General features: G+C 39.4%; 1 protein-coding gene across 3 annotated transcripts in view; it reads left to right on the top strand.

The window, feature by feature from the left end:
* The window catches only part of TBCE (tubulin folding cofactor E), a 75,809-nt gene that overhangs the window by 13,977 nt on the left and 42,819 nt on the right, over positions 1-19,013 (top strand). For all 3 annotated transcript variants that reach the window (XM_045783721.2, XM_087863136.1, XM_045783722.2), the window contains one exon: positions 964-1,097. In XM_045783721.2, the coding sequence (XP_045639677.2) occupies positions 964-1,097 (134 nt within the window). The remainder of the gene's footprint in view (positions 1-963; positions 1,098-19,013) is intronic.

The raw sequence follows: 19,013 nt of genomic DNA on the forward strand, positions 1-19,013 counted from the left end.
CAAATCTTGTCAGTGTTCAAATTTTAAATATCCTCATAATTTCTTTTACTTTAAAATTATTTACAGTTTTTAAAAATTAGGATCTACAGAAAGTCCATATATTGTAATTGGTTGACATACTTCTTAAGTTTCTTTTAATCCGTTTGTTCTCTAGAGCTCCATGTCTTTTTTTTTCTCCTTGCATTTTATTTGTTGAAGAAACGTACTTGTGTGACAGTAGAGTACCCCACTGTCTGGATTTTGGCAGTCTACGCCCTGGGAGTGTCATTTAACATGTTCCTCAGTCTTCCGCTTTTCTATGAAGTAGGAGTTAGATCTAGTTAACATCCCTAGATTGGGGATACTTTTCACTCAGTCTCCATTGTAGACCTCTTTCTCTTTAATTTTAGAGTTCTACGTTTTTATTAGAGTTTAATTTTTTTTGCAAGCTCTATGCCCAATGTGGGGCTTGAACTCACGACCCCCCACATCAAGAGATCAAGAGCTGTATGCTCCACCAACTGAGCCAGCCAGGTGCCCCTAGAGTTTAATTTTTTATTTATTGTTCATTATATGTGTTGCTTCCTAGGTCTATGCATTTGGGTTTTTCTCCCTTCCTGAAGAGACAACAGTGCCCATATTGCCTGTTTTCTTTCCCTGTTCTCTATCACTTTTATCTCCCTGTCTTCTATTCTCCTCTCCTTCTAGCCTCTTCAGTAAATGACAGAGTAGATAAGTTATATGATGTGAGCTAACTGGAGTTAAGCAACATTTAAAAAAACATTATCGAGTTAGAAAGTAAAGTAAAACCAAATTATGAGAAAACACGTACACTTGTAGGTTCTTTTTTTCACCAAAATATGAAGACTAAATTGGTCAGGAGTGTTGACCTCAAGAATATCTCAGTGAAGTGAAAAAACACATTTTTTAAAGGACTTTATTAATCTTTATTAATTCTTGTCAATTTTGGGATTTTCTTCCTAGACATCCTCATATTTTGGATTCTGGCTACATTATAATGAATGACACTTTGACATCAGATGTCATTGGTCGACGAGTTGAAGTTAATGGAGAACATGCAACAGTGCGTTTTTCTGGTATTGTCCCTCCTGTGGCAGGTAATTTATAATTGTGGTGTGTGTGTATATTTATTTATTTATTTTGGAGTTCTTTCTTTGCAGGCTTCTCTGTAGTGCTTTGTAACAACAATTTTGAAGAAACTAACAACCAATTCATAGCTGCTTCCTATATGCAGTTGTTTGGTTTGGGTAACAATATCCTGTGGTAGCTATGGTTTTATTAAATTTAGACTTATCTAATTATTTAGTGTTACCATTTTATATTAATTCAACCTTAAAATATCTTCTGAGTAAACTTTAAGCAACAACTAATCTTGAATTCTTATATCCTAACCTCAAAAACTAAGAGTTTTTGGAAATTTCTTTTGTCATTAATCCATGTGTATATGTACTTAAAGTAGTTTAAATTGATACGCAATTTTGTGATATATTTTTTCATGTATTATTTGGTACATATTTATGTTTCTATAGCATCATTTTGTTTACATTTTTTGTTTTTTTATTGAGATATAATTGACGTATAACATTATACTAGTTTCCGGTGTACAAAATAATGATTTACTGTTTGTATGTATTGCCAGATGATCACCAAGATAGGTCTAGTTAACATCTATCACCATACATAGTTAAGAGTTTTTTTTTCTTTTAAACAATATCATTCTTTTATTTTTTAATTAATTTATTATTTTATTTTTTATTTTAATTTCAGTGTAGTTAACATACATTGTTATATTGGTTTCAGGTGTACAGTACAGTGATCCAACAGTTCTATTCATTATTCAGTGCTTGTCAAGATAAGTGTATTCTTAATCTCCTTCACCTATTTCATCCCTCCCCCACCCACCTCCCCTCTGGTGACCATCGGATTGTTCTCTGTAGTTAAGAGTGTGTTTCTTGCTTTGTCTGTCTCTTTTTTCCCCTTTACTTGTTTGTTTTGTTTTTAAATTCCACATATGAGTGAAATCATGTGGTATTTTTCTTTCTCTGACTTATTTTGCTTAGCGTTATATTTTCTGGCCCCATCCATGTTGTTGCAAATGGCAAGATTTCATTCTTTTTTATCACTGAGTAATATTGCATTGTATACATACACTACCTTTTCTTTATCCATTCATCAATCAATGGACACCTGGGCTGCTTCCATAATTTGCTATTGTAAATAATGCTGCAGTCGATATAGGGATGCATGTATCTTTTCGAATCAGTGGTTTCATATTCTTTGGATAAATACCCAGTAGTGAAATTACTGGATCATATGGTAATTTTATTTTTAATATTTTGAGGAACCTCTCCATACTGTTTTCCACAGTGACTGTACCAGTTTGCATTCCCACCAACAGTACACAGGGGTTCCCTTTTCTCCGTATCCTCGCCAATACTTGTTTCTTTTGTTTTTTATTTTAGCCATTCTGACTGATGTGAGGTGATATCTCATTGTGGTTTTGTTTTGCATTTCCCTGATGCCAAGTGATGTCTTTTCATGTGTCTGTTGGCTATTGGTATGTCTTCTTTGGAGATATGTCTATTCATGTCTTCTGCCCATTTTTTTTTTTTTAAAGATTTTATTTATCGACAGAGATAGAGACAGACAGCGAGAGAGGGAACACAAGCAAGGGGAGTGGGAGAGGAAGAAGCAGGCTCATAGCGGAGGAGCCTGATGTGGGGCTGGATCCCATAACGCCGGGATCACGCCCTGAGCTGAAGGCAGACGCTTAACTGCTGTGCCACCCAGGTGCCCCTGCCCATTTTTTAATTGGATTATTGGAGTTTTTTGTATGTTGAGTTATAGAAATTCTTTATATATTTTGGATACTAACCCTTTATCAGATATGTCATTTGCAAATACCTTCTCCCATTCTGTAGGTCGCCTTTTAGTTTCCTTTGCTCTGCAGAAGGTTGGGTTTTTTTTGTTGTTGTTTTTTAAGATTTTACTTTTAAGTAATCTCTACACCCAATGCGGGGCTTGAACTCAAACAACCGTGAGATCAAGAGTTGAATGTTCATGGGATGCCTTGGTGGCATACATATACATGTATATAACTGTCAGTCAGTTAAGCATCTGCCTTCGGCTCAGGTCATGATCCCAGGCTCCGGGATCATGGGATTGAGTCCTCCATTGGGTTTCTTGCTCAGTGGGGAGCCTGCTTCTCCCTCTGCCTGCTGCTCCCCCTGCTTGTACTCTCTCTCTGACAAACAGATAAATAAAATCTTAAAAAAAAAATTGCATGCTCATATGGAGGTTCCTCAAAAAGTTAAAAATAGAGGTACCTTACAACCCAGCAATTGCACTACTAGGTGTTTATCCAAAGGATACAAACATAGTGGTCTGAAGAGGCGTGTGCAGCCCAATGTTTATAGCTGCAATGTCCACAATAGCCAAACTATGAAAAGAGCCCAGATGTCCATCAACACGGAAATGGATAAAGAAGATATACACAGGACATACACATGCACGCGTGCACAACACACACACACACACACACACTCTCTCTGCAATATTAGTCATCAAAAGGAATGAAATCTTGCCATTGGCAATGATGTGGATGGAACTAGAGTGTATTATGCTGAGTGAAATAAGTCAGAAAGATGAATACAATATGATTTCACTCATGTGGAATTTAAAAAATAAAACAGATGAATGTAGGAGAAGGGAAGGAAAAATAAAACAGAGGGAGACAAACCATAAGAGACTCTTTAACTATAGGAAACAAACAGGGTTGCTGGAGGGGAGGTGGGTTGGGGAATGGGGTAATCTCTGAGTGATGGGCATTAAGGAGGGCACTTGATGTAATGGGTATTATATGCAACTGCTGAATCACTAAATTCTACACCTGAAACAAATAATATGCTATATGTTAACTAACTTGAATTAAAAAAAAAAAAAAGTTGCATGCTCCACTGACTGAGCCAGCCAGGTGCCCCTGTGATGTAGTCTGAACATAAGTTTCACCTGACCCTGTGGGCAACTCTGAAAATAGGGTGGCCCTTCAGAGATTTTTCTAGTTGAAATGAGGGGCTGGGCATTTATACCTGTGATGATCTATCACTGGGTTTAGTATGTGGAATGTGGTGTGCCAGGCACTTTCTCCAGTGGAGACGGTTCTTGAAAGTGGGCTCATAGTTGAGGGCTAATTGCCAGAAGCTAGTATTCCCAGCAGCTGGCAGGAATAAGTCTCACTTTATAAAGGCAGATCGGAGTAGCGCGTCACAAATCCAGTAATACAGATGGAAGCTATTTCATGGTAATTCAGTGTCTATGAATTGGTACATATTATTTTCACTTATTAAATTGCCTGTGACTTTGACACTTCCCTCATGTTTGTATTAGGCAGATTTTTCCCCTTCAAATTATAATTCTGCAAAGAAGGCTCTACTGTGTAATTTATTAATTATCTCATGGTATGGGGGTATTCTCTATTACTTTACCTCAACTGGTGCTACTTTTGAATTTCTTTTAGAAGTCCACAGGTGGAATGGATACAAAGATGCAGAGAGATCGAACACAGATTTAATAGTTACCCCCGGAGCTGCTCCACTGGGTGTTGTAGGGCTGTTGTGGTAACTAAATAAATGACGGTGTTTAAAGCACTTAGTGTTAGCTATTGTTGTAGATACACATTTTAAAATTTTTCTGAGAGAAGAAATAGAGCAGTTCTAATGTTTTGCAAATGGCTTGGGTTGGAAATTTAATTTATCCTGAGATAGCATCATATGCAGGTTTTTTAATTTTTTAATTTTTATTTTTTTAAAGATTTATTTATTTTAGAGAGAGAGCACGTGAGTGAGTGCACATGTGTGGGGTGGGGAGGGTCAGAGGGGGAGGGAGAGAAAGTCAGAGTCTCAAGCAGACTGCTCTGAGCTTGGAGCCTGACATGTGGCTTGATTGATCCCATGACCCTGAGACCATGACCCGAGCTGAACCCAAGAGTCGGATGCTTAACCGACTGAGCCACCCAGGTGCCCCCATGTGCAGATTCTAAAAAGTGTTTGTTTTAAGTAAGTAGGATATGCTGTAATGGGCAGAATAATCCCCCTCCCCTTCCAACAAAGGTGTCCCCAGGACCTGGGATTAATATGTTTGGTCACATGGCAAAGGAGAATTCAGGCTGCAGGTGGAATTAAGATTGCTAATTAGCCGACTTTAAGATAGGGCGATTATCCAGGTGGGCTCAGTGTAATCCCAAGGACCCTTAGAAGTAGAAGCAGAAGAGGGCAGTGCTGGAGTGCAGCGATGTGAGAAAGTTTCGACTGGCCACTGCGCTTTGAAGATGGAAGGGAGTCATGAAGCCAAAGAATGTGTGTAACCTCTAGAAGCTGGAGAAGGCAAGGCAATGAGTTTTCCTGTGGTCTCCAGAAGGGAACACAGCTGGGCAGCACCTTCATTTTATTTTTTTTTAAAGATTTTATCTATTTGAGAGAGAAAGAAAGAGCATGAGAGTGGGGTGAGGGGCAGAGGGAGAAGCAGACTCCCCGCTGAGCAGGGAGCCTGATGCAGGGCTGGATCCCGGGACCCCAGGATCATGACCTGGGCCGAAGGCAGCTTAACTGACGGAGTCACCCAGGCGCCCCTGCAATGCCTTGATTTTAGTCTAGTGAGACTGTCCTCAGGCTTTTGACCTCCAAAACTATAAGGTAATAGATTTGTGGGGGCGTCTGAGTGGCTCAGTTGGTTAAGCGTCTGCCTTCGGCTCAGGTCATGATCCCAGGGTCCTGGGGTCAGGCCCTGCATCACATTCCCTGTTCAGTGGGGAGCCTGCTTCTCCCTCTCCCTCAGTCCCTCCCCCCTTCACTCATGTTCTCTCTCCATCGCTCTGCTCTCTCTCTCTCAAATAAATAAATAAAAAATCTTTGAAAACATAAATTTATGTAGTTGTATAGCAGCAATAGGAAACTGATATATCCTAGGTAATTGTGTGAGGTATTCTAAAAGTGTCCCTAGTGATGATAGTCAGACACTAACGTTATTACTGTGTTTGAAGAGTCTGATTAAAATTGTTTCATGAATGTGGGAGTGAGGAAGCACTTTATCTAAATTAATTCATATGTGATTTAAAATGATTAACTGATTTAATGAAATACTATCAGTAGACCTTTTATTAATATACATCTGTGTGCTTAAAAATTACATATTCATTACTGGATATTCTCATATCCATAAACTTGGAGATGTTGTAGATAAATCAATATATGCATTGTATTTTTATTTCCTCTCCGGTGATTGTCTTCATGGTTCTTTGCCCTTTGTTACTGTTTTATAATATGTTTTATGGTAGCTGAAATCTGGTATTATTGTCTACCTATATAGAGTGACTAAATTAAGTGTCCCTGCAGTATTTTAGGTTCCATTTATCCTATAGTAACAATGTTAATTTAAAATAAAATAGTTGAAACATATTTCTTCTAAGTTCTTACAGAGGTATCTACACTCAGTTTATTGATCCTAAATAGTGATTGAAATGCATTCGCACCTATCGAAAAGAGAGATTGGCAATGTGAATTCATCAGGGAACAATTGACTTAGCAAAGTCAGAAAGAAGTCTGCCTTTGATTTTTTTTTTTTTTTTTTTTAGTATTTTTCTCCATTCCTCACATCTTCTTACCAATTTCCAGCCCCCCAGATTCCACCTTCTAACCTGGATCTCTCCAGGGGTCTGACTCTACCATGCACATCTCTGAGGCTCGTCATAAGAATTCTGTCAGATTCATTTTTTTTTTCTTGTGTTTTAGAAGATTATAATTTTCCATGATGAAAGAAGCAGATTTTTTTTTTTAGGTCTTGGATGATGTTGTTTTTAATATACTTATATCACAAGGTTTTCTTATAGTTTCATTTAGTAATAGTGCTAATTAATCTTCTAGGCCATCCTTGAAGCCTTGGTGCTGTGTTTCTTTTAAGTGTCTATTAAAATAATACATGAGCATGATAAAATATAGTGGCTAAGTGTCCAGCTTATGATGGAGAGCAGAAGTGTCCAGCTGTGGGTGTTTTTTTTCACTGATTGGTTGTAGGTGTTTTCTTGGCTAAGGCTATTTAATTGAGGTCACATGTACCTTTTCAGTTATGAGATGTTTCTTCTAAGATTATCTTTGATAATTTTTACCCTTCCATTTTACCTGCTTTCTTTTTCTGGCACTCCTATTGGTTGGATATTGGATTTCCTAGATTGATCTTCCACATACCTTTTTTTCTTCTTTGCAATGTGTTGAAAAAATTGTGTTTGTCTTCTAAAATTTCCCATGTTCTGGATTCTTCTGATTACATCCACATGATGTCATTAACATCTGTTTCTGTCTCTACATTTCCTATAAATCGATAGTTATATGTAGGGCTTATCAGATTCAGGTTTGGTATCTCCTTTTTGGCACAGATACTGTAGGTAATGCCTCAGGAGGCACATAATTGTCTGGTTGTATCTCTTTTTGTGATGTTAGCAGCTCTTGATGAACATTGTTTATATCAATTATTTGGGGTTTTCAAATGATGAAATTCTAATTCTCTTTTATCATTCTTCTGATGGACAACTTATATTGTGGAAACTTTCCCTGCCTTCCAAATAATTGGATTATTGAAAGGCAGGATAAATGTTAGATTTTTTTTCCCTTTTATTTGTCTTCATAAAAAAGAATTGACTTAGGAAACCAATGAATTTAAAAAAAAATCTTTAAAAAGTCATGGGTTTAAACATACTTGATCTATTTAATCCATTGCTGTTATCCTTATTGATGCTCAGACTGTCCCATATTTGGCCAGAAGGAACCCCTTCAGATTGCCTCCTGAGTACTTTTGATGTGACCCAATGGTTTTGTGCTTTCCTTACTGAGATGATAGAAAGCTATCATATGTGAAGGGTTCATCTTACACCTTTTGCCCCACATCACAATCAGCTATTTCTCCAGGTTGTGCCTTTTTTTTAAGTGGCAGATAGTGTTTGGAGCACCCCAGTCTGACCTCTAGGCGTGCTCATTGCTGTCAGGTCAGTTGTTTCTAGGCCATTTTTAGTTGACACAGCTATATTTGTTACATAATTCTTTGAGGTAGAAGAGGTTGAAAGAGAATATGTGCTTTTTTTTTTTTTTAGTACTTATTGTAAACGATTCAAACATACAGCAGAGAATAGTATAAGGAACACCTGTTACACTTGTTATGTCACTTGCTAACACTTTGCCTTATTTGCTTCAGTTAAATTTTTTGCCTAAGCATTTTATTTTTTTTAAAGATTTTATTTATACATTTAACAGAGAGAGAGCATGAGAGAGCACAAACGGGGGAGTGGCAGAGGGAAAGGGAGAAACAGACTCCCCACTGAGCAGGGAGCCCACTGTGGGGCTCAATCCCAGGACCCAGCGATCATGACCTAAGCCAAAGGCAGATGCTTAACCAACTGAGCCACCCAGGCGTCCTGCCTACGCATTTTAAATAAAGTGATGTGCATAGTGGCATTTCGTCTCTGAATACTTCATGCATCCCCAAAAAGTAAATACATTTTCTTACAAAATAGTATGTATGTTTTAAACTCAAATTTTGGGGACGCCTGGGTGGCTCCGTTGGTTGAGCGTCTGCCTTTGGCTCAGGTCATGATCCCACGGTCCTGGAATTGAGTCCCACGTGGGACTCCTTGCTCAGTGGTGAGCCTGCTTCTCCCTCTGCCTGCAGTTCCCCCTGCTTGTGCTCTCTCTCTGACAAATAAATAAATAAAATCTTAAACAAAACTCAGATTTCGATTCATATTGTGTTATTGGTGAATAGAGTTCTTTTATGGTAAATAGAGTTTATGTAAGCCACTAAATAAACCAGATTATTGAAAAACTTCGTCCTAATAACCTCTTGGTTTCTAGTTTTTGTAGATTAGTCCTAAGGTGGAGCGTGTCCATTCTTTAAAATGGGTGATCACAGGGATGCCTGGGTGGTTCAGTCAGTTAACCATCTGCCTTCTGCTTAGGTCATGATCTCAGGGTACTGGGATTGATCCCTGAGTTGGGCTCCCCGCTCAGCGGAGAGTCTGTTTCTCCCTCTGTCTCTGCCCCTCCCCCTGCTTTTACGCATACGTGCGCTCTCTCTCTCTAAAATACAATATTTTTTAAAGATTTTATTTATTTGACAGAGCACGCATAAGCAGGGGGAGTGGCAGGCAGAGGGATAGGGAGAAGCAGACTCCCCGCTGAGCAGGGAGCCCTATGTGGGGCTTCTATCCCAGGATCCTGGGATCATGACCTGAGCCGAATGCAGACGCTTAACCAATTGAGCCACCCAGGTGTCCCTAAATAACATTTATTGATTGTACTTTATTAGTGTTGTTTTGTTGCTGTTGTTAGTCCAAGGTTTTTAATGTTTTTTTCCCACAGCTTTTATTGAACTAATACTACATTGAGAATCAGAGTCAACACAAACTATTTGGCAGCAAATCTCTGCGTGAAGTATGTACAACAGTGCTCTTCTTTGAGAAATTTTCAAATGAATCATGCTTTGGTCCTTCTACCAGAGCAAATAGAAAGGCATATGTGTGTTTAAATGTGGTGGTGATAGGATATGTTTTCATGTTCTGGGGGCTGATGGAAGAAATGGCTAAAGTTTAGTACTTGTTGTCTAGAAGAACATTTAAACATTATGTTAAAACCAAAGTTGTTGTCTTCGACAGACACGTGATAGTATTCAGATGAAAAATTGTAAATAGTGTCATTTAAATAGGTAATACATTTAATTCAGGATGCTTTTTATACCTTGTTTATCACTGGGATGTAGCCCTGCCTAAAATTGGTAACAGATTTTATTATAGGAATAATAGGCATTTGGTAATTTATAACTTCAGGTATTTTAGGCCCCCGGTCACCTCTTCCGTATGTGTAGATGCAAAAAATTTGGTACTCAAGTGTATACTTCTTTGAGGCTTTGGACAGATGGGGGTTGCTTCCTGAGAGAGAATTCTTGCTCTTGGAAGTTAGCGGTATTTCTGTAGCCCACAATTGTGCTGAAGGGGATGGCCCTCTACTTCGAAAGGTTGTTTTGATGATTCAATATATAATAATTATTATAACATAATATAATATATATATAAAGCATTTAGACCTATCCCGGACAGGAAGCAAGAACTTTTTAAATGTTTGCTGTACTTGTTGTGAATCAGAAAAATAGTACTCTTCTCTCAGGCACTTCATTTCCATCTTTTTTTTTTTTTTACTGTGATGTATGACCATCACTTTATAGGGTATGGTATTTGTTGTTGTTGTTTTAATTATAACATGTAGTATTTGTTTCAGGGGTACAGGTCTGTGATTCATCAGTCTTACACAACACACAGCGATCCCCACAACACATACCCTCCCCAATGGCCATCACACAGCCACCCCATCACTCCCACCCCCCTCCACTCCAGCAACCCTCAGTTTCTTTCCTGAGATTAAGAGTCTATTATGGTTTGTCTCCCTCTCTGGTTTCTTCTTGTTTCATTTCTTCCTTTCTTCCTCTATGATCCTCTGCCTTGTTTCTCAAATTCTACATATCAGTGAGATCGCACAATAACTGTCTTTCTCTGATTGACTTATTTCACATAGCATAATACCCTCTAGTTCCATCCATGTCGTTGCAAATGGCAAGGTGTCAGTTTTTGGTGGCTGCATAATAATATTCCTGTGTGTGTGTGTGTGTGTGTGTGTGTGTGTGTGTGTGTGTATACCACATCTTCTTTATCTGTTCATCTGTCAATGGATATCTGGACTCTTTCCATAGTTTGGCTATTGTGCACATTGCCGCTATAAACATTGGGGTGCAGGTGCCCCTTCAGATCACTACATTTGTATGTTTGGGGTAAATACCCAGTAGTGCAATTGCTGGGTTATAGGGTAGCTCTATTTTCAACTTTTTGAGGAACCTCCATATTGTTTTCCTGAGTGGCTATACCAGCTTGCAGTCCCACCAACAGTGTAGGAGGGTTTCCCTTTCTCTGCATCCTCGCCAACATCTGTGGTTTCCTGACTTGCTAATTTTAGCCATTCTGACTGGTATGAGGTGGTATCTCGTGTGGTTTTGATTTGTATTTCCCTGATGCCGAGTGACGTTGAGTACTTTTTCATGGGTCTCTTGGCCATTTATTGTCTTCAGGGAAATGTCTGTTCATGTCTTCAGCCCAATTCTTGATTGGATTATTTGTTCTTTGGGTATTGAGTTTGATAAGTTCATTATACATTTTGGATACTAGCCCTTTATCTGATATGTCATTTGCAAATATCTTTTCCCATTCTGTCAGTTGTCTTTTGGTTTTGTTGACTATTTCTTTGGCTATGCAAAAGCTTTTTATCTTTATGAAGTCCCAATAGTTCATTTTTCCCTTTGTTTCCCTTGCCTTTGGCGACGTGTCTAGCAAGAAGTTGCTGCAGCCAAGGTCGAAGAGGTTGCTGCCTGTGTTCTCCTCAAGGATTTTGATGGATTGCTGTCTCACATTGGGGTCTTTCATCCATTTTGAGTCTATTTTTTGTGTATGTGTAAGAAAATGGTCCAGTTTCATTCTTCTGCATGTGGCTGTCAAATTTTCCCAACACCATTTGTTGAAGAGACTGTCTTTTTTTTCCATTAGATATTCTTTACTGTTTTGTCGAAGATTAGTTGACCACAGAGTTGAGTCCATTTCTGGATTCTCTATTCTGTTCCATTGATCTGTGTCTGTTTTTGTGCCAGTACCATACTGTCTTGATGATTACAGCTTTGTAATAGAGCTTGAAGTCCGGAATTGTGATGCCAGCAGCTTTGGTTTTCTTTTTCAAAACATTCCTCTGGCTATTCGGGGTCTTTTCTGGTTCCATACATAGTTTAGGATGATTTGTTCCAGTTCTGTGGAAATAAAGTTGATGGTATTTTGACAATTGACATTGAATATAGGTAGATTGCTTTAGGTAGTATAGATCTCACAATATTTGTTCTTCCAATCCATGAACGTGGAATGTTTTTCCATTTCTTTGTGTCTTCCTCAGTTTCTTCCATGAGTGTTCTATTGTTTTCTGAGTACAGATGCTTTGCCTCTTTGGTTAGATTTATTCCTAGGAATCTTATGGTTTTTGGTGCAGTTGTGAATGGGATCAATGCCTTAATTTCTCTTTCTTTCTCATTGTTGGTGTCTAGGAATGCAACTGATTTCTGTGCATTGATTTTCTATCCTGCCACTTTACTGAATTCCTGTATGAGTTCTACCAATTTTGGGGTGGAGTCTTTTTGGGTTTTCCACGTAGAGTATCATGTCATCCGCAGAGAGTGAGAGTTTGACTTCTTCTTTGTCAATTCAGATGCCTTTTATTTCTTTTTGTTGTCTGATTGCTGAGGCTAGGACTTCTGGTACTGTGTTGAACAGCAGTGGTGATAGGGGACATCCCTGCTGTGTTCCTGACCTTAAGGGAAAACCTCTGTTTTTCCCCATTGAGAATGATGTTCTCTGTGGGTTTTTCATAGATGGCTTTTATGATATTGAGGGATGTGCCCTCTATCCCTACACTGTGAAGAGTTTTCAGCAAGAAAGGATGCTGTGCTTTGTCAAATGCTTTTTCTGCACCTATGGAGAGGATCATATGGTTCTAGTCCTTTCTCATATTAATGTAGTGTGTCACATTGATTGATCTGTGGGTGTTGAACCCACCTTGCAGTTCAGGAATAAATCCCACTTGGTCGTGGTGAATAATCCTTTTAATGTATTTTTGGATCCTATTGGCTAGTATTTTGGTGAGAATGTTTGCATCCATGTTCATCAGGGATACTGGTCTGTAATTCTCCTTTTTCGTGGTGGGGCCTTTGTCTGGTTTGGGGATCAAGGTAATGCTGGCCTCATAGAAAGCGTTTGGAAATTTTCCTTCCATTTCTACTTTTTGGAACAGTTTCAGAAGAATAGGTATTCATTCTTCTTTAAATGTTTGGTAGGATTCCTCTGGGAAGCTATCTGTCCCTGGGCTCTTGTTTGTTGGGAGATTTTTGGATTATTACTTTAATTTTCATGCTGGTTATGGGCCTGTTCAGGTTTTTTATTTCTTCCTCGTTCAGTTTTGGTAGTTTAGATGTCTCTAGGAATGCATCCATTTCTTCCAGATTGTCTAATTTGTTGGCATATAGTTGCTCATAGTATGTTCTTATAATTGTTTGTATTTCTTCAGTGTTGGTTGTGATCTCTCCTCTTTCATTCATGATTTTGTTTATTTGGGCCCTGTCTCTTTTCTTTTGGTAAGTCTGGCCAGGGGTTTGTCAATGTTATTAATTCTTTCAAAGAACCAGCTCCTAGTTTCATTGATCTATTCTACTGTTCTTTTGATTTCTATTTCATTGATTTCTGCTCTGATCTTTATTATTTTTCTTCTCCTTCTGGGTTTAGGCTTTATTTGCTGTTCTTTCTCCGTCTTGTTTAGGTGTAAGGTTAGGTTGTGTATTTGAGATCTTTCTTGTTTCTTGAGAAAGGCTTGTGTTGCTATATACTTCCCTCTTAGAACTGCCTTTGCTGCATCCCAAAGGTTTTGAGCATTGTGTTTTCATTTTCATTTGTTCCATGAATTTTTTAAATTCTTTAATTTCCTGGTTGACCCATTTATTCTTTAGTAGGATGCTCTTTAGCCTCCCTGTATTTGAATTCTTTCCAAATTTCCTCTTGTGATTGAATTTGAGTTTCAAAGCACTGTGGTCTGAAAATATGCAGAGAATGATCCCAGTCTTTTGGCACCGGTTGAGACCTGATTCGTGACCCAGGATGTGATCTCTTCTGGAGAATGTCCCATGTGCACTCAAGAAGAATGTGTCTTCTGTGGCTTTAGGGTGAAATGCTCTGAATATATGTGTGAAGCCCAGTGTGTCCAGTGTGTCATTTAAAGCCCTTATTTTCTTGCTGATCTTCTGCTTAAATGATCTGTCCTTTGCAGTGAGGGGGGTGTTAACGTCCCCTACTATTATTGTATTATTGTCGATGTGTTCCTTTAATTTTGTTATTAAGTGGCTTATATATTTGGCTGCTCCCATGTTATGGGCATAAATATTGACAATTGTTACATGTTCTTGTTGGATAGGCCCTTTAAGTATGATATAGTGTCCTTCCTCATCTCTTATTACAGTCTTTGGTGTAAAATCTAATTTGTCTGATATAAGGATTGCCACCCCAGCTTTCTTTTGATGTCCATTAGCATGATAAATGGTTTTCTAACCCCTTACTTTCAATCTGGAGGTGTCTTTGGGTCTAAAATGAGTCTCTTGCAGACAGCATATCTATGGGTCTTGCTTTTTTACCCAATGTGTTACCCTGTGTCTTTTGATGGGGGCATTTAGCCCGTTTACATTCAGGGTAACTATTGAAAGATAGGAGTTTAGTGCCATTGTATTGCCTGTAAGGTGACTGTTATTGTATATTGTCTTTGTTCCTTTCTGGTCTATGTTACATTTGGGGTCTCTCTTTGTTTAGAGGATCCCTTTCAATATTTCTTGTAGGGCTGGTTTGGTGATCACAGATTCTTTTAGTTTCTGTTTGTCCTGGAAGCTTTTTACTCTCCTATTTTCAGTGACAGCCTAGCTGGATAACGTATTCTTGGCTCTGTATTTTTCTCGTTTAGTACCCTGAATATATCATGCCAGTCCTTTCTGGCCTGCCAAGTCTCTGTGGATAGGTCTGCTGCCAATCCAAAGTTTTTACCATTGTAGATTACAGACCTCCACTTAATTTCCACCTGTAGGAAAATCATAATAGAATATTGATTTTTGTTAGAGCATGGTACTCATTGTCATCTGTCAGGAAATTGATGTATAAACATAAAATCTATACTTTATGGCCCTCAGGTTCAGAAGGTGTGGTCTTTAATATATTAAACATTTTTCTTCTCAACTATGTACCTTGTATTTGGATTAGCAGTATATGATACCTTATGTCAGTTTGAAATTGCTGTCATTTCACTGTAATTAGAAACCTAGCCAAGATAACATCTGTTGAAGAAGGGAAGTCTAATGCAGTCTGCCTGGGGTACTTGTTAAAAATATAAATTCTCAGATTCTATATCCAGAGATTCTAATTCACTAGGTCGGAGTCAGGGCTTAGGACTCATTTTTAACATGCTCCCTAGAAGATTCTGATTTCACACTTTGAGAATGGTTAAGTTTTGATTCCTTGGGAATAGCCACTTGGGCAACACCAGTGAGAATGTGGTAAAGCTATTACCAGGTGGGTGGTGTTGGCCATTCGCTTATTCGATGCCCCTTATACAAGCACTCCCGGGACAATTTACTGTTAGCTTAGGGACGGGGAAAAAAGGTTTTCTTCTAATGAACTGAGAAGTTTCTACTACTAGTCAGGAATTTTGCATCTTTTTCTTGCTGCAGGGAAACTCAGAGCTAGGTTTTGTACTACATTGCTATTTTTTCAATGACTCTGCTTTTTGAATGCTTCTCCCACCACCCCGACCACAGCCCCCTTTTTGTTAATGACTTTTGATCTTCCAGCATCTAGTTTTCTTTTCCCTGATTTTTTTTTTTAATTTAAGTTACTGCAAATTTTTCTTAGACATTCTCAAGTTACATATTACAAAAGCCAAAGACTATTTCCAGGTGGTAATGACCTATTCCTAGAGCACAATTGCCTTAGGACAACGTACGTCATGATTTCAAAGCACCCGAGGCAATTTAGACGAATCTTGTAGTTGTGTGATTCCAGCTGCTGAAGTATCGAAACTTTGACTTAGTTTCAGCTATGAGCTGTCGTCCATAGTTGGAGGCTCTAAACTGTACCCTCTCTGAGAGTAATTTTGTAAAGATCAACACCGAATGAATCAGATTAGCAACGTTGTTAATGGAGATGGAAGATTCTGTGTATTTCTCATAATCCCCCAAAGTCCATCGTTTACATCAGAGTTCACTCTTGGTAAGTGTATATTTTATGGGTTTTGACATATGTACAATGACTTCATCCACCATTATAATATTGCACAGAATAGTTTCACTAGCCTAAAATTTCCCTGTGCACTGCCTATTCCTCTCTTCCTCTTCCCTCAGCCTTGTAACCACTGATATTTTTTTACTGTCCCCATAGTTTTGCCTTTTTTTCACTTTGTCATATGCATTTAAATTTCCTCCATGTCTTTTCATGGCTTGATAGCTTCTTTCTTTCTTTCTTTCTTTCTTTCTTTCTTTCTTTCTTTCTTTCTTTCTTTCTTTCTTTCTTTCTCTTTCTCTCTCCCTCCCTCCCTCCCTCCCTCCCTCCCTCCCTTCCTTCCTTCCTTTAAAGATATTATTTGAGACAGAGAATGAGAGAGAGAGAGAATGAGTGGGCGGGGGGAGGGACAGGGACAAGCAGACTCCCTGCAGAGCAGGGAGCCTGATGCAGGACTCAATCCCGGGACTGACCTGAGCTGAAGGCAGATGCTTAACCCACTGAGCCACCCTGGGTGTCCCAGCTCATTTCTTTTTAATGTTACATAGTACTCCATAGTCTGGAGGTACCACCGTTTGCCCATGCTTCCGAGCTGTGGCAATGATGAAAAAAGCTGCTATAAATATCTGTGTGCTGGCTTTTGTGTGGACATAACTTATTTGAGGGAATATGATTGCCAGTTCATTGGATTCATTTTTAATTCTTGGGGTTTTAGTGAAGTGTCTGATTATAGTTGGTTTTTCATGTGTCTTGATGTCCAGGGAAAGAATCTAGGCAGAATATGTAAGTTGGGTAATAGTTTTATTTATCATTGTAAATTAATAAACCTATATAATTGGGTAACAGTTTTATTTATCATTGTAAATTAATAAACCTGCTTCAGTCTGTTGCAGATTTGAATTTGGTAGAGTGAGGCTAGTCAGGGTCTTATCCCCCCTGGCATGTAGGAGGCACAAGCCTGGATCTTCCAGTGTTGGGACCTGACTGATGAGGTGGTCTTGCCAGCTGCCACTTCGGTCTGCTTTCTCATCTCTACTGCTTTCTGTACTTACTATGCTATCTTCAGTGGCTGGGCTGATAGCTTGCCAAATACGAGGGGTGCTTCATCAGAATTACAGGGGATCACAATTGCATGCTGGCCTTGCTCTTTCCACCTGTGTTACTTTGGGAAACGACTTGTTCCTTGCAGTGTGAATGGCCTTAGTAATGTCCACCAACGCAATTCATTCTGACAGCTTTTATGATGAATAACATTACTTGAATTTATTTCTTATAGAAAGGCCTTTGTTTAACAAAAAGTGGATTAAGACACAAAAGAAGTGTGTGTCTGCTAATACAGAGCTTGCTCCTTTTTTACTATGTTATTTTGGCAAATGTGACATAATAAGGAAAATATACTTGGTCTCTGCCTCAGGTTCCTGACACAAAGCTCCCCAAACCCATGTAATTTCCTGTGTGTTAGGGGTGCTAGGAGCATCTTTTGTTTGTTAATCTTGAAAATCTGCTGGGGAGCCTCGATGGCTCAGTTGGTTAAGAGTCTGCCTTCAGGTTACCTCGTGAATCCGGGGTCCTAGGATCCAGTCCCATGTTGGGCTTCTTGCTCAGCGGGGAGTCTGCTTCTCCCGCTGTCGCTGCCCCTCCACCCCACTTGTGTTCTCTTCCTCTCTCAAATAAATAAAATCTTAAATGGGCACCTGGGTGGCTCAGTCGGTTTAGCATCTGCCTTTGGCTCAGGTTATGATCCCAGCATCCTGGGATCAAGCCCCTCTTCTGGCTCCCTGCTCAGCTAGGAGTCTTCCTCTCCCTCTGCCTGCCATTCCCCTTCCTTGTGCTTGCTCTCTTTCTGTGAAATAAGTAAAAATCTTAAAAAAAAAAAAAAAAAAAAAGAAAAAAAAAACTGCCAAGGGGCGCCTGAGTGGCTCATTCTGTTGAGCCTCTGACTGGGCTCAGGTGACGACCTCAGGCTCCTGGGATTAAGCTCCGCCTCCAGCAGTATGTCTGCCTGAGGATTCTCTTCCTTTCCCTCTGTCCCTACCTCCGCTTGCACTCTCTATCTAAAATAACATCTTTAAAAAAAATAAAATAAAAAGTGCCAGTTATTTTACCAGCAAAAAAATGGGCTTATTTAGGGGTACCTGGCTCAGTTGGTGGAACTCTTGGTCTCTGGGTGATGAGTTCAAGCTCCGTGTTGGATATAGCGGTTACTTAAAAACACGGCCATTTAAAAAAAAAGGGGGGGGGTTTAGGAATAAAAGAGAATTGCAATCCAGGATAAATAAACTGTGGCAAAATCCATAGGAAGGTCAGAAGGAATAAAGGAGAAGCATGCTTTTTAAGGAGAAGAGGGATAAGTTGGGAAGTCTGTTATAAACTAAAAGTCCACTGACATAAAGTGGGAGTTCATAGTATGGTGGCTTTTCATTGGCTGAGCTATTGGCTCATGTAGGCATGAGATGGCTTTTCATTGGCTGCGCGTCTCTACTTTTAGCCGGAATAATAGAGTAGTGCCTGGATGCAAGGTCAAGTCCATGTAAAGTCAAGTTCAGCTCTTCCTGTTGGGTCTGCAGTTGACTACCAGTGATGGTAGGGTGAGAGCTCCCTCTGTGAAACCTCCTGACTACATTTTAGTGAGATTTCTAATTACTGATTTTCACATGTTCTAATATTTGGTCTTCAACCCCTGTTCCTGACACCAACAACTTCTAAAGAAGGCCCTTGGAATCTCCAAAGCGATTAGTGTCTACCATGCTCATAATGACTGGTGGCTGGGGTCCCCTAGATAGCTTCTGGATGGGGGCTGGTCACCAGAAAGACCACACCTTAATTAGGAGTGTGGAACTTTTAGCCTCACCTCCATTCTCTAGAGAGGGAAGAGGGGCTGGGGATGAATAGTCAGTCATGCCTACATGAGGAAGTCTCCATGAAAATCCCGAAACTGTGGGGTTTGGAGGGCTTCTGGGTTGGTGACCATACCCACACAGTGACAGGGTGGTATACCTCAAACTGTGGGGACCGACTCCTGTGCTCAAGACCCTTCTGGGTACCCCTTCTGTAGCTGTTCATCTGTTCTTTGTTATATCTTTCCTAG

The sequence above is a fragment of the Ursus americanus genome, chromosome 6, assembly GCF_024610735.1.
Source record: "Ursus americanus isolate L20-20 chromosome 6, mUrsAme1.1.p, whole genome shotgun sequence".
Lineage (NCBI taxonomy): Eukaryota > Metazoa > Chordata > Mammalia > Carnivora > Ursidae > Ursus > Ursus americanus.